Source organism: Trichosurus vulpecula (assembly GCF_011100635.1).
Source record: "Trichosurus vulpecula isolate mTriVul1 chromosome X unlocalized genomic scaffold, mTriVul1.pri SUPER_X_unloc_1, whole genome shotgun sequence".
Classification (NCBI taxonomy): domain Eukaryota; kingdom Metazoa; phylum Chordata; class Mammalia; order Diprotodontia; family Phalangeridae; genus Trichosurus; species Trichosurus vulpecula.
This window is the reverse complement of record NW_023494377.1, coordinates 5,814,465-5,839,825: the sequence shown is the minus strand read 5'-3', so window position 1 is coordinate 5,839,825 and position 25,361 is coordinate 5,814,465. Positions and strand designations below refer to the sequence as shown.

General features: G+C 49.9%; 1 protein-coding gene across 1 annotated transcript in view; it reads left to right on the top strand.

Annotated features, from left to right (window-relative positions):
• Positions 1-3,149: 3,149 nt before the first annotated feature.
• The window catches only part of HEPH (hephaestin), a 70,082-nt gene continuing 47,870 nt past the window's right edge, over positions 3,150-25,361 (top strand). Inside the window, exons 1-8 of the mRNA XM_036740425.1 lie at positions 3,150-3,249; positions 4,701-4,799; positions 13,019-13,226; positions 15,108-15,352; positions 17,171-17,383; positions 18,295-18,477; positions 23,212-23,466; positions 25,031-25,199. Coding sequence (XP_036596320.1) covers positions 13,054-13,226; positions 15,108-15,352; positions 17,171-17,383; positions 18,295-18,477; positions 23,212-23,466; positions 25,031-25,199 — 1,238 coding nt within the window. The 5' untranslated portion in view covers positions 3,150-3,249; positions 4,701-4,799; positions 13,019-13,053. The remainder of the gene's footprint in view (positions 3,250-4,700; positions 4,800-13,018; positions 13,227-15,107; positions 15,353-17,170; positions 17,384-18,294; positions 18,478-23,211; positions 23,467-25,030; positions 25,200-25,361) is intronic.

The window sequence follows — 25,361 nt, the reverse complement described above, 5'->3', positions numbered from 1 at the left end:
CCATGGAGGTCAGTGGACAGAGTGGAGGAAGGAGGGCATTCACCATCATCATCATCATTATAATCCTCACCATTACGCTATCATTTTTAAAAGTTTTTTAAGGGAGGATGGATGGATGGATGGATGGATCTGAACTCTGAGTTGCAGACCAGGGCACGTACAAACACTAGTAGCTTCCTCAGTTCTCATTGCTGGAAATTTGCCCGCAGCTGGCAGGGAGGCGGGGTTGCCCCCTGTGATTACTAAAGGCCTGCTTGCAAGCCCAGCCTGGCTCTTTGATGGCTCTCAGAGGTCTATAACCTGTCTCCTGTTGGCTTCTGTGAGTCATAGTCTCATTCCTTCCCCTCCCAGCAATAAAAACCTTAGCGCCTGGACTTGGACCCCAGCTTAATGAATCCTGTTCCCACCTTCCTGCTTGGGCTGCTGTGCTCCAAGGTCCAGGGTAGAAGGTGGTGTCTAAAGCTGGGGCGATGACGTGGAGGTCTGCCTCCTCCCACTTTGCTGAGGGGTTCCCATTTGGCCACGGCTGAAGGCCCAAGCATGGAGGCCCAAGCCTAGGTCAGCTCTCCTCTCCAAGGGCACCAGGTCACCTCTAGAGCTTTATGACAGAGACTTTGCTCTCCTGGCCTGTGCTTTTGGCCCATCCTCCTCCCAAGGCCATGCCCCGACTCTCAAGTCAGAAGTCAGTGTGTGAGGCCAGCCTCCAGGACAGCAGCTGCTCCTAGCTTGGGACGCCTCTTCAACAAGTAAGGACGATGGATGGAGGCAGGGCTCTGGGCCCCCATCTCCCCTTTCCCGAGCCCTTCCTTTCTCTCACTGGTGAGGCAGTTTAAGTCGTTCTCTTTGGTATTTCTGAGACCTCACCCTCCTCCTTCCCTTCTTCAATCATTGTGCCCCACGATTTCCTAAGGCTTTTCCAGCCTTTTGGTCAGGACTTTAGCAATTTTTGGAATGGATAATTTTCTTCCTTTGACAGAGATTTCTTTTCACCTCAGTCATATTCAGACTGCTGGGAGATACCTTGGGAGACCTTAAAGGGACCTTGGGATCTAGAAAGGGACCTTAGGATCTAGAAAATCAGAGCCCAATATTCCCTGTTCTAAGGCCCCATCCCAGCTCTGACATCCCACGGCCTTAACATCCAGAACAGAGTATATTTCAGCTGGAAGGGAGCCAAGTCTAGGGTTTCTTAACCATCCCCCTCCCAAGGGGTCTCTGAATAGATTTCAGAGGGGTCTGTGAACTTGGATGGGAAAAAAAGTAACATTTATTGGCACAAACCTCCAACTGAAACTTATCTTTTCATCCAGTAAGGAATTTATTTAAAAACATGATTCTGAAAAGAGATCTATAGCCTTTATCAGTCTTCCAGAGGCCTAAAAGGAACTTAACACAAAAGATTAAGAACCCCAGATCGAATCCATTTTTCCTCTCATTTTCCAGATAAAGAAAGTGAGGCCCAGAAAGGAGTTAAGTGACTTGCTCAAGGTCATGCCCTAGTAAAAAGTGGCAGTTTTGGGACAGAACCCTTCCTGTCCCATGTGTTTTCTGATTCTACATGCTGCTTCCTCGTGAGAGCCCGATTTGGGGGCCTTTAAATAGATACATGGCTAGGGGGATACAGGATAACAATATAGTGTGACAACTCTGAAGAGACCAGCAAGTCTTCATCCCTGCATTAAGCATGAGATCTAGAGATAAGTGACTTGGCCAAGGTCACCCAACATACTAGTTAGTCACTAAGTAGCAAAACCAGGTCTTCTGATTTCTAGCCCACCTCTCTTTCCTTCCTGTTTTTGGTTTTCTAAATGGGGATCTGTGGAGCTCCCCTAAAGGGAGATCTTAGGCTGCTATCACCCCATGGTTTCATGCCAGGCCTGACAGGCTGTTAGAGGAAGTAGCAGGAAGGCAGGAAGAAGCAGTCGGGGAGGGTAGAAGCGAAGTTACGGGAGGAGAGACAGTAGGCTTCAGGCCCTGAGCTTTGGAGGCTCAGCCATTTGCTAGTTAGTGGAGGCAGCCTGGTAAGGTGGGAAGAGCATTGGGTTCTGAGCAAGAAGGCTTGGCTTCCAAACTCTGCCTTTGCCGCTTAGTACTGTGGGATCCTGCTGAGTGACTCAATGGCCCTGGGTCTCAGCTGTTTCATTTGCTGACTGTGGGGTTTGGACCAGAAGGCAGCTCTAAGGTACTTTTCTAGCTCGAAATCCATGATCTGATGAAGTCACTTCCCTCTTCTGGACTTCAGTTACTCCCTTTGAAAAATGAAGGGATTAGAACAGATGATGTCTCTATTTCCTTCCAGCATTAATATTCTAAGCTTCCCTTCCAAGTTCTGCTCTTCTGTGTTCCCAGGTCTCTCTAGCTCTGACACTACGATTCTTTCCAGTGCTGATGTTCCATATTCTAAGGCCCTTCCCGACCCTGACATTCCTTGTTCTAAGGTCCCTGCTAGCTCTGACATTCCCTGTTCTAGGGGCCCTCCCACTTGTGACATGCCCTGTTCTAAGGGCCCTCTCAGCTGTGACATGCCCTGTTCTAAGGGCCCTCCCAGCTCTGCCATCTTCTGTTCTAAGGCCCCTCCAAGTTCTGACATTCCCTGTCTAGGGCCCCTACCAGCTCTGACATCCCTGTTCTAAGGGCCCTCCCAGCTGTGACAAGCCCTGTTCTAAGTCCTCTCCCAGCTCTGACATTCCTTGTTCTAAGGTCCCTCCCAGCTCTGATATTTCATGTCCTTAGGCCCCCCCTAGCTCCACCTACTCTGTTGTAAGGGCCCTCCCAACCCTGTCTCAGGTCTTTTGCACCAGAGCAGGAGACAGGGCAGTCCTACAGAGGGTGGGGACACATGGACCCCGTTTGTCTTGCTGGCTGATGCCTAAAGGGAGGGGGCTAGTGGCAGGGGGCTGGCCCAGCTGCTGGTGGCCTAGGATGGGGCAGCAGGCCTAGGCTGCGGCTCCTCTCCTCCCTAACCCCTTCCTCTCGTCGCAGATAACAAAGACGCCCCGCTCCCGCCCCTGAACCCCGCCCCCCGGCCCCTGGCCCCGCCCCTGGGCCCCAGCCCCGGTCCGGGCCTCTGGGAGTCCGTGCCAGGATCTCGGCCCCGTTGGGCCAATCCCAAAGGCCCCAGACACTTTCTGGACCGGGCTGGGGAAGGGGCTGGGCCGGGGCCTGGGCCTGGGCTCCCCTCGGAGACCCCCGTGGCCTACTTGAGCCTGGCTTCCCCCAGGCTGCCGCGGGCTGGGCCCAGGAGGCCAGGTAAGCCCCTTCCTCTCTCTCTTTTTCCCGTTCCCCTCCCCTTCCCTTCCCCCTTCCTCTCTCACCTCCCCACTGCCCCCAGAAGGCAAACAAGGTCCAAATTGTTGGCACCCAGAGGGCACAGTGGCATGGGGTTCAGTGGCAAGAGCGAGTGCATCCAGAGCCCGAGGATCTGGGTGCAAATTCTTGCCCTTTTTATATGCCTGGGTGTGACCCTTCCTCTCTCAGGGCCTCAGTTTCCCCCACATTAAAATAAAGGGCTTGGACCAGACGGCCCCAATCCTAAGGCAGGGCGAACTTAAGCATTAGATTTGGAGACTGTTGCTATTCGGGCCCTACCCCTTAGAAGCCCTTGGAGCCCAAGCAAGTTGCCTTCCCTGTTCTCCGCCTCAATTTCCACCTTCGGGTTGTAGCAATGAAAAAAAAAAACCCCTCACTGGCTGGAATCTGGTTTCTGTTGCTATCGAGTGACTTTATAGGCCCCAGAAATTTAGAGCTGACCTTAGGGGTCAGGAAACTGAGATCAGAGCTGGGAAATCCAAGTGTGGGGAGCTCCTCAGATACTAAACTGAAAGCCCCATATTAGCTTCCCCTCCCTCAGCCAAAGTCTTCAAGGCCAGTGAGCTGGAAGGTGCCATTTTCTCTGGTCTATGAGCTTGAATTGTTCCTGGAAACTCCCAGTCCTGCTCTCCCGCCCCCCCCCCCATCCCCCCAGAGGCCAATGAGGTAATGAGTGTGAAAGAGTGTGGTATAACCACTTAAGCTATTTTAAAAACCCCCAACCAGCCCGTGTCAGAATTTTATTTTGATGTGGTTTTAAAACTGGTAATGTGAGGATATGAAGTGGCTTCTGAAGAGCTGACTTTGAACACTTCCACAATGAGTGAGCCAGTCACAGCACAGACAGGCCAGAGACTGCCAAGAGTCAGTCTGGTTTGGTGGGCGAAGGCCTGGGTTGGGATGCCGCTGGCAGCTGAGGTGTGCTGGATGGAGCCAGGCACAGAGGGCCCCATGGGCAAGTCTCTGGGGCTCGATGTCCTCTGCCATACGTACCAAGCCATAGGGCATAGTTGCGAGGGTGGGGAACCTGAGGCCTCAAGGTCACCTGTGGCTCTCTAGATGCTCAAGTGAAGCCCTTTGACTGCATCCAAATTTCATAGAACAAATCCCCTTAATAAAAGGATTTATTCGTTAAACTTGGACTCAGTGAAAAGGCCACACCTAGAAGGCCACATGTGGCCTCAAGGTCGCAGGTTCCCCACCCCTGGCTAGTGGATAGGGTACAGGTTATGAGTTCCAGAAGATCCAGGTTCAGATCCAGGCGCTTACTAGCTCTCTGGCCCTGGGAAATTCATTTCCACATAGTGAGTCTCCGTTTCCTTATTGGCAAAGTCTCTTCTAGCTCCATGATTATCACAGTGTTTTAAAACTCTCTTGTTCTATTGTCTAAGGTTCCTCTCAGCTCTGACTTTGTGTCTGCTAACCGCCTTCTTAGCTGGGACTTTCCACCTCCTGAAGACACGATCAGCTCTGATATTCTCTGTTCCAAGGTACTTTTCAGTTTTGACATTCTCTGTTCTAAGATTTCTTCTAGCTGTGATATTCTCTGTCCTGATGTCACTCTATTTCTAATATTCTGTGTTCCAGGGTCCCTCCCAGCTCTGACTGTCTATGTTAGAATTTGAGTTGAGTCTTGAAGGAAGCCAGGGAAGCCAGAAGTAAAAAGTGAGGAGGGAGAGAGGATTCTGGGCATGAGGGACAGCAAGAATGAAGTCAGGGAGGCTGGAGATTGGGCATCATGTCTGAGGAACTGCATGTAGGCTGTTGTAGCTGAATCATAGAGTTTGTGGAGGGGCATCAAATGGAAGATTGGAAAGTTAGAAGGGGTTCAGGTTGTGAAGGCCTTTGAACACCAAAACAGAAGATATTTTAATTGATCCTGGAAGTAATAGGGAGCCACTGAAGTTTACTGATTTCAAACCTGAGCTTTAGGAAAATCCATTTAGCAGCTGAGTGGAAGATGGTTGGGCTGGAATGGGGAGAGACTTGAGACAGGGGAGGCCAAGCATAGCACCGTTGTCCAGGTACAAGGTGCCTTTTGTGAGTGGACAGGAAGGGCCTGGCATGCAGGAGCCCCCAAATAAGTATTGGCTGTCATGTTTTATTTTTATTTTTTAAAATATGTTTACTTATTTTTAGTTTTCAACATTCATTTCCATAAGTTTTAAATTTTCTCCCTCTACCTCCCCTTCCCCTCCCTAATATGGCATGTAATCCGATATAGGCTCTACATTCCTATTAAACATATTTGCACATTAGTCATGTTGTATAGAAGAATTAGAATGAATGAGAGAAACCATGAGAAAGAAAAACAAAACAAAACAAAAAAAGAAAATAGTCTGTTTGGATCTGCATTCAGACTCCATATTTCTTTTTCTGGATGTGGACGGCATTTTCCATCATGAGTCTTTTGGAATTGTTTTAGGTCCTTGCATTGCTGAGAAGGGCTAAGTCTATCAAAGACAGTCATCTCACACTGTGGCCGTTACTGTGTACAATGTTGTCCTGGTTCTGCTCCTGTCACTCAGCATCAGTTCATATAAATCTTTCCAGATTTTTCTCAAATCTGCCTGCTTGTTATTTCCAAGTTAATCTTTTTAAATTTTTTTTTCTCTCATCATTTCTTATAGCACAATACTATTCCATTACATTCATATACCATAACTTGTTCGGTCCTTCCCCAATTGATGGGCATCCCCTCAATTTCCAGTTCTTGGCCACCACGAAGAGAGCTGCTATAAATATTTTTGTACATGTGGGTCCTTTCCCCATTTTTATGATCTCTTTGGGATATGGCTGTAGAAGTAGTATTGCAGGGTCAAAGGGTGCCCATTTTATAGCCCTTTGGGCTATAATTGATATATTCCAATTGATTGTTCCAAATTGATGAGGTGCATTTCGTGAGTGGACAGGAAGGGCCTGACATGCAGGAACCCCAAATAAGTATTGGCTGTTGTATTTTAGAACGGGAGCTCCTGAACTTGTCTTTTTTCTTGGTTGGCCTGCCTAGCTCCAGGTGAAGGGGGTGGAAGTGCAGTGCTCTTGTACTTTGGCCTGAAAAGAACAGCATGCAAACTCTCACCTGTTGTGCATATCTTCCTTGGCCAGGATGCTCATTTCCCAGGGTGGAGCAAAGCCTCTCTGCCAGTCTGAGCCTGAGGCTTTGCCAAGTCCACATAGCCCAAGGCCACTTTTCCCATGTCCTCTGGCAGAGTGGTAACTCTTGACCTCTTCCCCTCTTCCTCTCTTCCTGTTGCATTTCCTGTCCTGCTCTTCTCTCTCCTCTTCCCCACCTCATTCCTACACTGTTAGACCTGTAGAGATCATCTGGTCCATTTCCTGATGCCTGGCCAGTTCTTGCTGTTTGCAGAGCACGACGTTGGGGCCAGTGTGGGGGCCCAGTTGGACCACACCCCTTATTTCACAGATTATGAAGTGAAGGACTTTCTCAAGGTCATATGTGCTCTCTCCTTCCCTCCTTCTCTTTCCTTCCTTCCTTGCTCTGCAGTCAGTACAATTTACATTGTTTTTTGTCTGCCTTTGAACACAACTGTGTATAATTCCTTCATTTGCTCAGATATTTCTTTAGAGCCCATACAACTTAGGTATGACATGAGTCTTGCCTGCACGGAGCTTATACTAAAATGAGCTAATAATTGTAAAGCTCTTGGCACATAGTAGGTGCTATATACATGTTATTTTTATCATGAAGAAGATGATGATGATGACGATACTATAGTAGGGGGACAATCAATCAATGAACCCAGGTGACATAGGCCCGACCCAGACCTGACTCAGATGGGCCCAAGTTCAGGTTTAAGATTGGGAAAAAATCAGACATGCATGCACATCCATCTATCAGTTAACGAAAAGAAGTTTACTTATTCAGCAAAGATGCAGCATTGATTCAGAGGGGTGCAGCTTCCCCGCCTCTGGGTTGGCCATGTTGGTGTCTTGGGCAGAAGGTGAGCAAACTTTTGTATTTGGGCCTGGAAATTAAATTAATGCCTTAAGCCTTAACCTCCTTGTCCCAATTCAGTCTTGAGATGGTTTCAGATTGTGTCAGATTCTAGTTGAGACAATAGCTTCAGTCAAGTTGTAGGCCATGGTAGGGAACCTTCAGCCTTCTAGGTCCTTGGGTGTGGCCTTTTGATTGAGTCCAAGTTTAACAGAACAAATCCTTTTATTAAGGGGATTTGTTCTGTGGAGTTTGAATTCAGTTAAAGGGCTGCACCTGAGGACCTAGAGGGCTGCACTTGAGGACCTAGAGGGGATTTGTTCTGTGAAGTTTGGATTTAGTCAAAGGGCCACACTTGAGGACCTAGAGGGGATTTGTTCTGTGCAGCTTGGATTCAGTCAAAGGGATGCCCTTGAGGACCTAGAGGGCCACAGGTGGCCTTGAGGCCACAGGTTCCCCACCCCTGATTTAGAGCCTCAGTTCCTGGGAGGATAGTCATACCCTGGACAGTAACAGGGAAGTCAGGAGGGGGCGATTTTGGAGAGAGCACTTTCAGTTGAATGAAGAATAAGTGGAAAGGAAGTAGAGGCACCGATTGTGGAAGGCCTTCTCAAGGATTTTACCCAGAAAAGGGAGGAGAGGTGTAGGATGAGAGTGAGGGGCCTGGACAGATTGAGCAGGGCTTTTTGAAGATGGGCGAGCCATGGGCATGTTTGGGGGCAGTAAGGGAAGGAGCTCACAGAAAGAGATTGAGGGTTAGTAACAGTCAGGATTATGGGGAGGGGTCTGCTGGAAAAAGCAAGGCCAGAATGCATGTAGAGGGGTTTGGCATCAGGCAAGGGCACCTCAGCGTGTGAAATGGGACGGGACAAGCAGGAGATCGTGTAGGGAGGCATGGAAATGATTTGAGATGAGGAGGAGGGGAGACAAGGGAGCTCTCTGGGAACAGGCTCCATTTTATCTGTAGATGGGAGGCAAAGTTCTCACCTGGAAGACAGTGAGGAGGCTTCAAGAGGGATGAGAAGGTTCCAGAAAAACTTGGTGGTGAGTGAGACAGGGACTTGATTAGGGAGGCCTACAGTGATTGCCATGTTACAGTGAGGGCCCAGATGAAAGTAAGTAACAGAAATTTGTTGTGGGCCCAGTTGGAAGGGTTTCATAGTTTTCACTGGCTTTGTTCAGAGGAGCATGGGAGGGGGAGTGATCCAAGACTGAGGCTGAGCAGAGCAAGATTGGCAATAGGATAAAGAGGCCGGGGGCTCCAGACAGGAGCTGTCAGACTCAAGGCCTGCAGGCTGCCAAGCCAGATCAAAAAGTCTTTGGGAAAGGCTTAACAAAATAAATAAAAACACAATATAACATAGCTCTTGTTCATTTGTAGCTCTCTAAGTCAACGTGCAGTCTTTGAGTCTGACGCCATTATTGTAAATTATGCCCCCAAAGCTATTGAACCCTGCAGACCCTTTGACCGGAAAACACTAGGTCTGTATCAGAGAAGGAGGAAAAAGCACACACGTATACAAAAATATTTCCAGCAGTTCTTTTTGTGGTGGCCAAGAACTGGAAATTGAGGGGATGCCCATCAGTTGGGGGAATGGCTGAATAAGTTGTGGTATACGAATGTAATGGAATACTATTGTTCCATAAGAAATGACGAGCAGGGTGGTTTCAGAAAAACTTGGGAAGACATATGATCTCATACAAAATGAGCAGAAGCAGAGCCATTTCTCCAATAGCATAAATTCAAAGAATTTTAAAAGACTTAGGAACTCTGATCGACACAGCGGTACCGGAGGATTGATGGTGAAACAGGCTCCCCACCTCCTGATGGAGGTGGTGGCCTCAGGGTACAGATTGAAGCATGCATTATTTTGGATATGGCTAATGTGGGAATTGGTTTTACTTGACTGTAAATATCTGTAAATTTCTGACTATAAATACTGGCTTTTCTTGCTTTATCAGTGAGTAGAAGGGGAGCTGGGAGGGAAAGAATTTGGAACTAAAACATGATTGGAAAAAAAAGAAGACAGTGTAGATTTCAATGGATTCACCAAGGTATCAAGAAGGGGAAGAGAGGAGAGTGTGGTCAATGTAGGAGTGATGATGGCCTGGGAAGGAACTGAGGGCTGAAGGGTCATGGTGAGGATGAAGAGCTGGGCTAAGGGCTACAAGGCAGAGGGAGAAGGGGAATGCCAACAGACTCTGATCAGATGAAGGAATTTCCAAGCTCATGATTACGGAAGTGATGCCTATGTGGGTGATGGCAAGGTCAAGGCTAAGGCCATCTCTGAGTATAGCTGAGGTGGGGTGGAGGTAAATTGAGGAAGCAGGAATGTAGGGTGTTGAGGCCAGCCAGTCAGTCAACAAGCATCTATTAAAGTCCTACTATGTGCCTAGCACATAATGGGGGAGACAGTGCAAAACAACTATGTATAAATGAGATAGATACAGGCTATATTGGAGTTAATCTCAGAGGGAAGGAGGACTGACTTGGAAAGGTTTCTTGCAGAAGGGGGGACTTTACAGAAGCCAAGAAAGTTAAGGAAGACATGAGGAGGCACTGCAGACAGCCAGTGAAGAGTCATGTAGTTGGGAGATGGAGTGTAGTGTTCCAGGATCAGCAAGGGGGTGACCTGGTCAGACCTGTGTTTAAGCAAGATCGATTTGGCAGCCCAGTGAAGCCTGGATTGGACTGGAGAGAGGCTTGAGGTGGGCAGACCCCCGCGCCCTGGCAGCCAGACTCCCCCCTCCCCCCTGTGGCCATGGCAGGTAGACTCCCCCTCCCCCCAGCAGCCATGGTGGGCAGACCCCCAGAGGCCATGGCTATTGTCCATCTGCGGGGCAAGGAGGGCCTGGACCACTGTGGTGGCAGTGTCCGGGGAGAGAAAGGGACTCGAAAAGGGATCATTTGGAGGAATACCAATATGTATGCTAATGTTCCTTAATAAGAGGGCAGGAGTTGGGGAAGAGAGAAAGACTGTGAGTGAGGCCCTGAATTCATTGAGGAAGGAAAGAGTGTGTCCTGGGAGTTTGGAGAAAACAGCTACCAGAAGCTTGATTGTGTGATTAATATGGATCGGATGAACCTCAAATGAGTCGGCATTTAAATTGTGTGAACGCAGCCGGCGAGGCCATGGGAATGGATGAGGTTGTCAGAAGAAGGGGACGAAGGGGCCATGGATGGATCCTTGGAAAACTCTCAAAATCCGGTTCTGGTCCAGTGACCTGTCATAGGGAGCTCGCCAGGATGGTGTGTGTATGTATGTGTATATGTGTAGGTGTAGGTGTATGTGTGTATGTGTGTGTGTGTGGGGGGGGGGTAGGTATGCTTGTGTATTCCTTCTTGTGTCAGTGTTTCTGGGGTGACTGCTTAGCTCCACTGTGAGAGGTAGGTGGGACTTTCCAACTTGTGTGGGGATTGAAAGGTGCTTCTGCTTCAGAACAGGGTCTGTCAAATGGTTCTGAGAATCCCCTCAGGGTATTAAAGGGAATAGAGAAGACCAAAACAGAATTCTGGCATTATCTAATTTGGTTTTACCACAATCTGGAGAGGAGAGGAAGAGGCCAAGTCACTTATCCTCTCTGGGTCTCAGTTTCCCTATATCGAAAATGAGATCAGACTAACCAGCTGATCCCCTTCCAGCTCTTACATCTTGGGATTCTAACACTGGGCCTTCTCTGGGACATGAGGTACCAGAATTATTCATCTAAATAATTGGAAAGAAGTTCTAAGCCGCTCTCCTGGCCCACAGATTGCCCAGTGGGAAAGGTGGGAATATTGGGTACATTACAACCTGCCTCTGCCAGGCAATCCTGGGCTGAGATACCTGCTGGGGTGGGATCCTATCCTAGGCCTGTAAAGGGGGCCCTTGGAGGCTACCTGCTCCAGTCCCCTCATTTTACAGGGAGAACTGAGTCCTAGGGAGGGGAAGGGACTTATCCAGGGTCACACAGCATTAGTGCTGTAGTTCATTGTCTTTATTGGACTGATAGTGGTTAAGAGTATCTTTCATCTAGAAGTGGAATGGGCTGCCTTGGAAGGTAGTGAGTTCCCTGTGACCAGAGGTCTAATAGCAATATGGTGAGATATTGTAGAGGGATCCCTGTCCAGGTACAGGCTGGATTAATTGACCTACCTGAAATTAGATGACTCTTTGAGATTAGTTTTTCCTTCTGCAGAGGGGTATCTGAGGCCCACAGTGGGGAAGCAGCAGCACTCCTGTCTTTTGGGAAGGGAGAACAGGAAAGGCAGGCAGGCAGGCAGTCAGGCACAGTGCTCCTGAGGGCTTTGGATAACCCAGAAGTAGTGGGCCAAACCACTTGGGCCTTCTGTCTCCTCAGTATGTAGAGGCCGCTTGGTAGGGCCTTGACTAGAATGCCAGGCCTGGAGTCAGGAAGACCTGAGTGTAAGAGGCGCCTCAGACACTTCCTAGCTGCATGCCTCTTGGCAAGTCACTTCATCTTTGTCTGCCTCAGTTTACTCAGCTGGCCTCAGACACTTCCTAGCTGCATGCCTCTTGGCAAGTCACTTCATCTTTATTTGCCTTAGTTTACTCAACTGTCGAATGGGGATCACTTGCCTCTCAGGGTTATTGTGATGATCAAATGAGATCAGATCTGCAAAGCCCATGGTAGATGCTTTAAACTCCTTGTCTTCCTCCCCTCCATATACATAGCTTGTGTGTTTCTAATCGTTCTCCATGCTGTGTCCCACTAGTAGAGGGCAGGGGTGACATTTCTGTCTTTCCTGGGCCCTCTTCTAGGCACTTAGCCTGGTAACTGGCACACAGGAAGTGGTTAATACATGGCATTTGACCATAGCATGTTCCTTCTCATATAATGCAATAGGGGAGAAAGTTCTCTGCTCTCTCCCATCTTCCATAAAAGCATCAAAAAGCTTTTCACTCTTTGGTTTCTTCATTAACAACAGAGAAAAACAAAGGATTAATGAACTAATATGCAATTTAAAAACTCTATCAATTGCCAGGTGTGGTGGCAGCTGGCTGTAATCTCAGCTGCTGGGGAAGCAGGGGCTGATGCAGATTGGGTGTCTCTTCCTGTTAGCTTCCCTCTCTTCACCACTGGCTCCCCTGGGGCACTTCTTAGCCCCATTTTCCAGGTCCTAGACTGAGGCAGAGATAGGGCCAGACTATTACTTTCTTCTTTTCATTTAAGAGTCCTGGTGAAGGTCAAGCCCCCTAATCTTTGTGAATTCCATTGGGATCCCTGAAGTTAGCCCACTCTTCCATGAGTTTGTGGCCTCTCATTAGAGTGAGTTGAGTGGTGGGCAGTTAGGTAGTCATAAGAAGCTGGTTGTATCAGTGGACCCCAAGCCAAATATGTATCAAGGAGATGAGAAAGATGCTGAGACACGAGGCTGGCAATCTAGTATCTTGTGATGGCTCATTTTTGTCTTTGTCCCATCGCCTAGCAGAGACAGGCTGGAATTGGCACTCTCCAGAGGTGCCCAGTCCTTGGGTCCAAGTGGAATGCACACGGTGTCCCCTAAATCTTAGTGCAGTTCCAGACTATTTCAAGCTGTTTTCACTTTTTTCCTCTATAAAATGAGGGGGTTAGACTAGTACATCTTAAAGGTATGGAGCAGTGCGTCCTGGGAAAGGCTGGCCCGCCTTGCTGTCCTGCCATCCAGCTCGTCTTTCCCTTTCCCTCCATAGCCCTGGCTGCCTCATCCCTCCTTGGCAGCCTCTCTGGCTTCACAGACTCAAGGATTCTTTGGTGTCTCTCTTGCAGGGCAGCAGCCGCCCCTACGTGTGCTTGCCAGAGCTATGGAGGCCATGGGCCGGTGGTGGCTTCTGGGGACCCTGCTCTTCGTCCTGGCACTGTGGCCTTATCCGGCTCAGGGGGCCACCCGGATCTACTACCTGGGCATCCGAGAAGTCCGGTGGAACTACTTGTCAAGGTGCAGAAACATCACGGGCAAGTCAGTGGAAGATGACAAGTAGGTTCTATCTTGGGTAGGATTGGGGGGTGGGGTGGGGACATGTGCTAGGGAATGAAGAGCCCTAGGTGTCCTGGCCTCTGCTGTGGGTTGGGGAGTGGCCTCTGAGAAACGGGGCACTTCGAGCTTGAAGACCTTGGATGTATTCTGGTACAGCCCGCTCATTTTACAAATGAGGAAGCTGTCTCGGGAAGAAGTGACTTACCCACCCAAGGTAAGTCTTGGTGAATAGCAGAATTAAGATTGAAAATGAAGTCCCTTGACTCCAAATTAGTAGTCTGCTGTCCCACAATCCCTCTTTAGGACTCTAGGATGATAACGATAATTGTCATATCTAGGGGACATTTAGGTTTACGAAGGGGCAGCAGGGTGGCCCAGTGGTTAGAGCACCGGGCCCAGAATCAGGAAGACCTGAGTTCGAGTCCGGCCTCAGACACTTACTACTTATGTAACCTTGGGCAGTCACTTCACCCTGTCTACCTCAGTTTCCTCATTTGTAAAATGAGCTGGAGAAGGAAATGGCAAACCGCTCCAGTATCTTTGCAAGAAACCCAAGACAGGACCACAGGGAGTCAGATATGACTGAAGTGACTAAATCTCAACGACAGGGTTTACAAAGCACTTTCCCCATGACAACCCTGTGGGGTAAGGCATTATGGATATCACAGTCTCCACTTTACAGATGGGAAAAGTGAGGTGTGGAGAGGTGAAGGGACTGGGCCAAGGTCACACAGCTTGTAAGTGGAGGAGCCTTCTGACACCAAGTCCAGAGCCCTTTGGCCACCTCCATGGCTGCCTGGTGTGGGGAATCACAGGTGCTCATTTTTCTTTAGCACTTTACAATCTAGAACATGTTTTCTGTACAACAACCCCATGAGGTATGGGGTACAGATGGTTTTATGCCCATTTTAGAGATGTGAAGCCTGAAGCTTGCCCAAGTTCACAGCCCGACTCCACATTCCCTAACCCAGCTTGTCTTTCCCCATAAAGACTCTGGAACTCCAGAGCCTTCAAGTCTGGGGCCAACTTTCCAAAGCCGACCTCAGTTAAAACAGAAAACTGATCTGGAGATCAGGCTGCAGCCCAGCCTTTCCATCAAAGACCATCTCCCCCTTCAGCCCAGGTTTGGAATCCCAGATTCCCTGGGTTGGATCAGGCTCCAAAAGGTCACCTCAGCCTCTCCCCTGCCTCAGACCACACTGACGGCCAGCATGGTACAGCAGAAGAGTGCTGGCAGTGAAGGCACAAGACCTGGGTTCAAATCCCAGCTCTCTCATGGATCAAGCATGTGACCTTGGCCAAGTCACTTCCCTCTGGGCCTCAGTTTCCTTCTCTGTAAAATGAGAGAGTTGGACTAAATGGTCTCTGAGATCCCTTCCAGCTCTAGATCAAAGATCTTGTGTATGACCTTGGACAAGTCACTTCCCTCTGGGCCTCAGTTTCCCCCTCTGTATAATGAGAGGGCTAGATTAGCTGTTTCTTTTGGCTCTGTGCTCCTAATACTCAGTCTGGGGATAATGACAGATGTACTGTCTGCCTCCCTCTCTCTGCCCCCCTCCCTTTCTCTATCCTGTGAGAATAGTCATTTGCCCACCTTGAGATGCTCAATAGAGCAGGGATTCTTGAGCTGGCATCCATGGTTACATTTCAGGGGGTTGGAGAACATGGATGGGAAAAAGGGCCCGCTTTGTTTTCCCTAATCTTTTGTTTCTTTTGTGAACCGATTTTCTTTTTTTATTTAAAAAATTTATTTAACAAAATGCTTCTGAGAGGCATCCGTGGACTGCCCCGGCTTTACTAGCTGAGCAGTCCAGGAAGCCCTCTGCACTCAGGAAGGGCTGGTTGTTACTGCTTTTCTGCCTTTTCTCTCTCTCTCCCCAGGGTGACTGCTTGCCTCCTGGAGCCCGGCAAGGATCGAATTGGAAGCATCTACCATAAGACTGTGTATAAAGAATACTCAGACAGCTCCTATACTACAGAGGTGCCCCAGCCGGCCTGGTTGGGCTTCCTGGGCCCTGTGCTGTGGGGGGAAGTGGGGGACATTATCCTGGTTCACCTAAAGAACTTTGCCAGACGCCCCTACACAATTCATCCCCATGGCGTCTTCTACGAGAAAGACTCTGAAGGTCAGCTGGCATGCCCTCTCCTCCCCAGGCTGGGCCCCTTTTCCTGATCTGAGGGGGTTTGGAAGGGCCTCTGGAGGGCCCTGCCAGGCCATTAGTCCGTAGACCTGAACTCAAGGCCTGCCTCTGCTGCCAAAAGGGGAACTTCCTTGACCTCTCTGGGCTTCAGTGGCCCCCTCTGTAAAATGGGGATAATAATTATGTTTGGTTTACATTGAGGATCAAACATGTGGCTTGTGGGAGAGTGCTTGGAAAATCTGGAAGTGCTCTTCACAGAGTTTGAAAGCCAAAGGGGTCTTTAGAGTTTCAGCATGTTTACTTTATAGAAAAAGAAACTGAGGCCCGGTGGACTGGCCTGAAGTCACACAGTAAAGTAGCAGCAGAGCTGAGTCTTGAGCCCAGATCTTCTGGCTCCCTATTCAGGGCTCTTTAGGTTATACATTGATATGACCCCAGGAAGCAGGCCCAAGGAAGGGAAAGGACTCAGACCCGGGGCATTGCTGACACCATCTGTGAGACGTGGCAATGAGTCTGGTACCAGGCTCTTCAAACTGTCATCTCACAGAGAATCTAGGATTTAGTTTGGGGATCCTTTATACATGCCTCATCTGGGCCAGCTCCTTCATTTTATCAATGAGAAACCAGCAAGAGTGAGAGACAGAGAGAGGGAAGGGGAGAGAGAGAGACAGGAGAGGGACGGAGAAGGAGAGGGGCAGAGAGAGGGCAGGGGCAGAGAGAGGGAGGGGGACGGAGGGAGGGGGAGAGAGACAAACAGCGACTGAGAGGAAGGGGGACAGAGGGAGGGTGCAGAGAGAGGGAGGGGGGCAGAGAGAGGGCAGGGGCAGAGAGAGGGAGGGGGACAGAGGGAGGGAGGGGGCAGCGAGAGGGAGGGGGCAGGGGGGCAGAGAGAGGAGGGGACAGAAAGAGGGAGAGAGAGACAGAGAGGGAGGGGGATAGAGGGAGGGAGGGGGACAGAGAGAGGGAGGGGGCAGAAAGAGGAAGAGAGGGAGACAGAGAGGGAGGGGGCAGAGAGAGGGAGGGGGCAAAGAGAGGGAGGGGGGAAGAGAGAGGGAGGGAGAGATAAGAAGGAAGAGAGGAAGGGAGGGAAAAAGGGAGGGAGGGAGAAAATAACTATGAAACCTGAAAAATACCTTGGCTCCCAAAGGAAATCTATGCTAGTCCCTGTGCCAAGTACTAAGATCCAAATACACTCCCCAGAGGGTCCCTGGCCTCAGAGAGCTTAGATTCTAACAGGGGAATTCTGCCCCTAAAGGGATGCTGGGAAGTGGGAGGCAGAAGGGTACCCACTAGAAGACTGCCATTTAGTGTTAGGAAGGCCTGGGCCTTAGCAGGGTAAGGCAGAGGCCCCCCAGCAGGCCTGAGAAGCCCAGGTCAGAGTCCAAGTTTACCTCAGGCTAGAACTGGGCAGAGAGGTGACTTGTCCAATGTCACCCAGGTAGCCTGCAGGAGGTGAGCAGCAGGGCCCTAATTCCATTTGGGTCCATTGACTCTTCATCCTGTGTTCTCTCCACTGCTAATGTGAAAGCCAGCCTGTTCTCTTAGCACCTAGGGCCTTAGGAGCTCTTGGTATTTAACTGCTGGGTAAAACTCTTCTCACCTAGGGGAACTGAGGCACGGGGCAGGACAGAACCTCCCTCAGGTTGGTGCCTCCTAGATCCCAGAATTCCCCCTTCCCCAAACCTAGCACCAGAACTCAGGTGACTTGGGTGTCTTGCTTCCCAGACTAATCTCCCCACCCCCAACACCCTCATGCTGAGCAGTAGAGGTGAGGAGAATACCTGGACTTATTCTATTTACTAGGTTCCCTGTACCCAGATGGTACCTCTGGGCGGCTGAAAGCAGATGATGCCGTTCCCCCAGGAGGGAGCCACACCTACAACTGGACTATAACTGAGGGCCACTCGCCCGCCCATGCTGACCCTGCTTGCCTCACCTGGATCTACCACTCCCATGTGGATGCTCCCCGAGACATTGCTTCTGGTCTCATCGGGCCCCTCATCACCTGCAAAAGAGGTAGGCTTCTAGTGAGAGGAAGAGGATGGGGCCTGCTATTGGGAAGAGGACATTGACAGCTGCCACCAATAGCCCCCATAGGCCACCAGCTTCTCCCCCACTCAGGGTGCTTTTAAGCAGTAGACCAGACACAGAGAGCCCAGGCATCTGGGAGCATGCACTATAGCTGGAGAGGAAGTGGGCAGGAAGAAGAGCAGGAGAACCAGGTGAGGCCTTTTCGTGGCTGGACAAGGTAGCTGTGGGGCGGCTTTCCCTTCACATCTTTGTGTTTACACCTGGGAAGTCTGATGTGCCAGGCTGGGCAATAGAGATGTCTTGGGCCCAGATGACAGGAAGGGGCTGGGGGATGAAGACTTGACTTCAAAGTTATTGACTGTCTGAGTCAGAGGGACTGCCCTCCCATCTTATTCCTCCTCACCTCCCTGGTAAAGCTCAGAGTGGTATGTACATGGGTGTGGCCAGGGTGGGGGCTTCAGGTTTAGACCTAGGATCAGAGAAGGGGCTTGTTCAGGGTTTGGCCTTGGTTGGGATAGGGATTTTTAGGGTTGTGGCTAGTTTGGGGGAGGGATGTTAGGGGTGTGGTGAGATTGGGGGCTTGGCCAGGGTATAGAGTATGGTCTGGCTACAGATGTGATCAGAGTTAGGAGCGTGATTAGGAGTAGGACTGTGGTCAGGGTGGGCCTCGTCTGGGATCAGGGTGTGGCCAGGGCTGGGTCTTGGGCAGGGTGGGTACTGAGTAAGCTCTTTCAGTTTTAATTGAAGCCCCACATCAGAAGGTTACATACCCTTCCTGCCATTGGCCAAACCTCCTAGGCCTCCCCTCTTCTCCTTCTTTCCTCAGTTTCTACTACAGTCCCCTTTGTCATCCAGCCCTTGGGGTTCCTCATGGCCCTTTCACTTCCTGCCCCCAGGAACCCTGACTAGAAGCTACCCTCCCAGGCGACGGGATGTGGACCAAGACTTCTTCCTCCTCTTCAGCGTGGTGGATGAGAATTTGAGCTGGCTCCTGGATGAGAACATCGACTCCTTCTGTGCAGACCCTGCCTCAGTGGACAAAGAGGATGAGGCTTTCCAAGCCAGCAATAAGATGCACGGTGAGCCTGCTAAGTGGAGGTGGGGCTCCGGACCTCCTGTTTGCTCACCCCCTCTCCTTGACCTGCTCAGGGATGCAGTCTTTGGGTTCCATCAGCCTGATGAGATGGGGGCATCTCTGGCTATTGGTGCCCAGGGCTGAGCAAAGACAAAACTGGAGGTGGGCAGAGTCTGGGGGGCCACTCTCATCAGGCAGATCATCAGGAAGTGCCTCTAGAAGGCCTGCCTATTGGGTGACGAATTGGCCTTTCCCAAATTTCATAAAATGTCAGAGCTGGAAGGAATCAATCAACAAACCTTCATTAAGCACGTGGTCTGTGGCAAGCACTGTGCTGGTGCCTTGGGATAGAAAGATAAGATAAAACAAGCATTTATTGAGCACCTACTGTGTGCCAGGTGCTGTGCTAAGGCTAGGGATAGAAAAAGAGGCAAAAGACAGCCCCTGCCCTCAAGGAGCTTATGGTCTGATGGGGCCCTCAGCATGCAAAAAATACAGACAAAGCAAGCTATGTACAGGATCAACAAGAAATAATGAACAGAGGGAAGGCATTGGGATTCAGAGGGGTTGGGGAAGGCTTCATGGAGAAGGTCAGACTTTAGTTGGGACTTAACGGAAGCCGGGGAGGTCAGTAGGTGGAACAGAGGAGGGGGAGCATTCCATATCTGGGGGCCAGCCAGTGAGAATGCCTGGAGCTGAGATGGAGAGGCTTGCTGGTGGAGCAGCCAGGAGGCTGGGGTGGGGAGTAAGGGTGTGAAGCCTAGGAGGGGGCTGTCTGATGAAGGGCCTTGAATGCCAAGCTAAGCATGTTGTACTTGCCCCTGGAGGTAGAGGTAGAACTGTGACTGCCACTGAGGTCTTGTCCCAGTGTTCTTGCCTCACCTCCTGGCCAGGCCCCGCAGGCCTCGCCTTGTTTTCCCTTTTGCTCATCCCACCCCCATCTTCCTCAATGTCCATTGTCACCTTAAGAGGAAACCCCAGTGAGAGACAGACAAAACTCAGCTCGAGTCAGTCTGTATACTGTGTGTGAGTATATGTGTGTGTTTGTGCATGTATATGCATGTGTGTGTGCATTTCGTGTGTGTGTGTGTGTGTGCACATATGTGCATGTGTGTATGTGCATTGTGTATGTGCATGTATGCACACACATGCACATGCAGATGTGATCAAGGGAGGGGAGGTACAGAGATATGAGACTTTGTCCCTTGCCTTGAGGACATCACAGTGTAGGAGAGACAATATTCCTAGAGCTATTCCATTTTGTTACCTATTTAAAATGAATGCAGAGGGCTAGGAGAGGCTGAAGTGTCCAGTTATGGAGGAGTAGGGAAAGAGGCTTGTCCAGGGTTGCATAGGTAGCAGGCCTCAGGGGTGAGATTTAAGCCCAAATCCTTTGAGTCCCAGACCAAGGCTCTTTCCACTGAACTGGGCTGTCTCTAAACCTAGATCTGGCCTTGGGGTCAGTCCCATGATCCCTCCAGGCCCAGGCCTGGGTTTCTGACCCTAAACCTCAGGGGCATCCCCCCAATATGGCATGCTCCCTTCTCAGGCCAAGGGAAGGTGAGATTGTACTCAGGCAGGCTCTGGGCAGGAGGTATGGGCCGCGGTGGGGCATGATGAGGGTGAGACACATGATGGCTTGGGATGGTCAGCAGAGAGGGATTGTGGACTTGGCATGGGCAAGGTGAAAGACTGAACTTTGAGGGATTTCTCCATACCCTTATTGCCTTTTTCTCTTGTTTTAACCTGGACTTTTTAAGATTGTGTGGTTGGGAGTTCTATAAGTTTTCCTTACTACTTTGAGCAAATGTCTTAACCTCTCTGGGCCTTAGTTTCCTCGTCTGTAGAATGGAAGATCCTAGGGTTCTAGCTCTAGAGCTGAAAGGTACCTTTGGAGACCACTGAGTCAGGCCCCCTCCTTTCATTTCTCTTCCATCTCTCTGTGCTGGCGCTTCCCTCCAATCTGCACACATGCCCATGTCATCCTCATCCGCCCAAACTCTTTGCTCGATCCTTCCTCTCCCTCTCTCCTTGAATCTCTCCAGTTTGGCTTGAGATCTCATGGGCACACTGAGCCGACTCTCTCCAAAGTTACCATCGATCTCATAGTTGTCAAACCAAGGTCCTCTCTCGGTCCTCATCCTCCTTGACCTCTTGGCAGCCTTGGACCTTATCAATCACCCTCTTCTCTTTGATGGTCTCTCGTGTCTAGGTTTTCTTGTCACTACCTTCTCTCCCGGCCCTCCTCCTGCCTTTCAGGAGGCTCCTCTGTCTCCTTTGCTGGATCCTCCTCCAGATCCCACCCCCTCATCATAGCTGTCCCCCAAGGTTGTGTCCTGAGTCTCCTTCTCTTCTCCCTCTGTGCTATTTCATGGTGATCTCATTGGCTCCCATGGATTTCATTATGATGTCTGTGCTGAGGATTCTCAGATCTGCCTATTCTGCTCTGATCCCACATCTCCAATTGTCTTTCAGACATCTCGAATTGAAATCCAGCAGACGTCTTAAACTTGATATGTCCAAAACTGGACGCATTATCTTTCCCCCAAACCTTCCTGCCTTCCCTATTACTGTCGAGGGCACCCACATCCTCCTGTTCCCTAAGAACCATCCAGAATTTCTCACTCTCCCACACCCCCCCCCTCATCGAAGCTGTTGCTAAAGCCTGATGATTTGACCTTTGCAAGATCTCTTGAGTATACCCCTTTCTCTCCTCAGACATGGCTCCCACCCTGGTGTACCCCCTCACCTCCTCAATATGGACTGTTGCAATATCCTGCTTGGGGGTGGGTCAGCCTGCCTCAAGGCTCTCCCCACTCTAGTCCATCCTCCATTCAGTTGCCAAAGGGACTTCCCTAGAGCACAGGTCTGATCATGTGTAATGGCAACCACACTGGCATACCCAGCATGGCTGCTAGCGCAGGTTCTTTTATCTGCTGTACTAGGAAAGACAGCTGTTTCAGGGGTCAAAAATCTTCTTTAATTAAACAGAAAAAATACAGAGAAGAGAAATAAAGACCAACAGACAGGGCTGTACTGCCTGAATCAAGAAAGCCTTTACCTCTAAACAGTTGGGGAGCTCTGAACATATGGCCACTAAGAGTCTTGACCAGGGAATCACAGCATCTTTCTCATAAGTGAGCCCCCAAAGCAAAATGCTCACCTCGCTAAATATATACTCTCTTAGCTAATAGGCTGACTCAGTGCCTAATTAGAAATTAACAAAAAGTGCATAAGCCTTCCTACAAGCAAGCAAGCTTCCCTTAATGGGCTCCATATGAGGCCTATCGATGGGTGGGGAAGATCTTATTCTCCATTAACCTTACACCATGTCACTTCTATCCTCAGTAAACTCCAGTAGCTCCCTATGGCCTTCAGGATCCAATCCAAGATGCTCTGTTTGGCATTCAAAGCCTTTCATAACCCAGCCCCCTCCTACCTCCCTGACATATCCTCTTTGGTCCAGTGACACCAGTCCTCCTGGCTGTTCCACAAACAAGACCCTCCATCTCTCAGCTCTGGGCATTCTTTCCAGCTGTCCTCGACACCCAGAATCTTCTCCCTGCTCTATTCTGATTACTAAACTCCTCCCTGGCTTCCTTTAAGTTCCAACTAAAATCCCACCTCCTACAGGAAGCCTTCCCCATCCCCTCTTTATTCCAGTGCCTTCTCTCTGGTCATTATTATTCCGAGTTATCCTGTCTATAGCTTGTTTGTACGTATTTATCTGCATTTATTTATTTATTTATTTGTTTGTTTGTTTATTTATTTATTTCTCCCAGCCAATTGTAGGCTTCTTGAGGGCAGGGCCTGGCTTTGCCTCCTTTTGTATTTTCAGTACTTAGGACAGTGCCTGGTAGGTGCACCTGGTAGGTACTTAATAAATGCCTGTTGACTGATTGATTGATGCCTGGAAAAGTGAAGCGACTTGTGCAAAGATATTATCCCCAATTGACAGATGAGGAAACTGAGGCCCAGAGAGGTTGAATGACTTACCTCAAATTACCTAGCAAAGCAGTGGAGGTCCAGGGACCAGAACCAAGATCTAACTTTCTACCAGGCTCTGCTGTGTGCTGGATTGAGGTCCCTTTCAGTCCTAGATGTTGGATCTTTGGACAACTTATTAATCCTCCTTGGATTTCAGTTTCTTCCTCTGTAAAATGAGGGTGTTGGATTAAATGGCCTCTGTGATCCCTTCCAGGTCTAGAGCCATGAGCCTATGAGCTCTCATCCCATATTTTGGAGATGAGATGACGAAGGTCATGGCCCTACCCCCTACCTCATATCATTCAGGATAGTTTAGACTTTGATCACTTCTTTGCAAACCTTAAAGCCCTATACAAATGTTAGATATTTGTCATTGTTGTTATCTGAGGCTTTGTCTTGTCATCCTTAAGAGGCCTGATCTTTATCCCTACAAAGCAAGGCCCTTTCCTTCTCCTCTTCTCTGTCCTCCCCCAGCCATAAAACCCTTGGCTGGCTTGAAGGAAGTGCTGAGTGCTGAAGGGAATAAGGACTTTTACACAGGGAGATGTTGTATGGAATGGTGAGAAGAGCCTGGAATTTGGAGCCAGAACACCTGGATTCAAATTCAGCTTCGTCATCTGTGTGACCTTGGACAAGTAACTTTACTCCCTGGGCCTGAGATTCCTCATCTGGAAGGAGATAGGGGTTGGGCTGGATATTCTCCATGGTCCTTTCCAGCTCTAATGTTCTGGGATCTTGGTCCTTTTTGTAGCAATCAATGGCTTTGTCTTTGGGCACCTGCCTGAACTGAGCATGTGTGCTGGCGAGCGTGTGGCCTGGCACTTGTTTGGCATGGGCAGCGAGGTAGACGTGCACACGGCCTTCTTCCCTGGGCAGATACTGACAATCCGGGGACACCGCACGGATGTGGCCTCCCTTTTCCCAGCCACCTTTGTGACTGCTGATATGGTGCCCCAGGTCCCTGGCAGTTGGCTACTGAGCTGTCAAGTGAACAGCCACCTGAGAGGTATGATGTTTGGGTGCTCCTGGTCCCCTGGGAAGAGAGGGACTTTGGGCTCTCCAGGGTTGTCTAGATAGAGGTACCAGAAACCTAGAGAGTCTGAAGATGCTGTAATATGGCTTGGAGAAGGAGAACAGGGCTATATGGTATCTGTGGGGGCACTGTGTGCAAGTACAGTGGCATTCTGGGGAAAAGACAGTAGTGCCGGGTAACAGAGCATAAGAGTATCTATATGTTAGCACAGTCTGGAAGGCAAGGCACCTGAGCTGTGGAAGCAAGAGGGCAGCAGCTGCTGCTAATAGTTTTCATTCTGTGAGCAGAGAGAGTTCAGACCTCTGGGGCAGTAATTAGGTCGGTGGTAGTCAGTCAACAAGCATTTATTAAGTGCCTACTATGTACCAGGCTTATACCAAGTGCTGGTGATACAAAGAAAAGTGATAATACAGTCCCTGCCCTTGAGAAGCTCACTGTCTAATAGGGGAGAAAACCTATAAATAATTAGATACAAGATTAGGTACAAGATGCAATAGTAGAGTGGAGGTAATCTCGAAAAGGAAGATTCTAGCAACTGAAGGGCTTCCTGCAGAAGGTAGGATTGGAGAAGAGTCCTGAGGGAAGCCAGGAGTGGGAGCAGCCAGTGCAAATGCCTGGAGTTGGGAGATGGAAAAACACGTGGGGAAATGTGTGGAATAGCTGGAAGGCCAGTGTTACAAGATCAGGGAGTACAGAGAGGGGAGGAAAGTGTAGGAAGTCTGGCAAGGGAAGAAGGCCTGGTTGTGAAACAGAGGCTTTTCTATTTGATCCTGGAGGTAACAGGGAGCCATGGGAGTTTATTGAGGAAGGAGGTGACCTGAGTAGACTTGGTCTTTGGAAGCTCACAGTGGAGGTTGTGAGTCTGGGGGACTGGGAGGATGGCCACAACCTTGACACCAGTGAGAAAATTGAGAAGAAGGGAAGGTGTAGGGGAAAGATGATGAGTTCTGTTTTGGACATGCTGATGAGGAGATGCTTATGGGCCATCCGATTTGAGAGGCCCCCAAAGCAGTTTATAATGTGAGAAACCAGGGCTAGGAGCTGGTGAGATCACTGAGGGAGAAGAGGAGGTGGCCCAAGGCACAGCCTTGGAGGATACCCATGGTTACAGGGCATGACCTGGAGCTGGCAAAGGAGCCTGGGAAAGAATGGTCTGTTAGGGAGGAAGAGAGCCAGGAGAGGCAGAAGACGGTGTCAAGGAGGAGAGTTTTATCCACAGTGTCCTTTGGGAATCAGGTCACTGTCGGTAACTCGGGAGAGAGCAGTTTCAGTGGAATGACAAGGTTAGAAGCCAGAATGTAGAGAGGTCAGAAGAGAGCGAGGGGAAGGGAAGTGGACTTCAATGAGAGGGTGTGATTGGCTCCATCTCTTCTGCAAATACTTTTCCCCAGTGCTAGGTCTCAGTATTCGAAGGTATGGTGGGCCCTTCCTTGGCTATGCCAGTGCGGCTGGTGCCAGGCCTGCTGGTGACAAGGGGCTGAGGTATGTGTGGGTTCGGGGCTACTGTCCCCTGCCCACCATGGTGTCCTTTCTCCAGATGGAATGCAGGCACTCTACGAGGTCAAGGCATGCTCCAGCACCCCCTCGAAGGCCCCCCTTACAGGCCAAGTCCGACGGTACTTCATTGGGGCCTCTGAAGAGCGCTGGGACTATGGGCCCACAGGGAGAGATGGAAGGACCGGGAAGAGTCTTCAGGAGCCAGGCAGGTAAGAGGTGCCCTCCAGACTGGGCACCGAGGCCCTCTCTCTTTCTTTCAGGCCCTCTCTGCCTTTGGTTTTCTCTTTTCCCCTTCTCCTTTCCTCTGCCTCCCCCAGCAAACTCTTGGGCTGTAAGGGCTCAAACACCTACTGGCTGAGCTGGAACCTGCT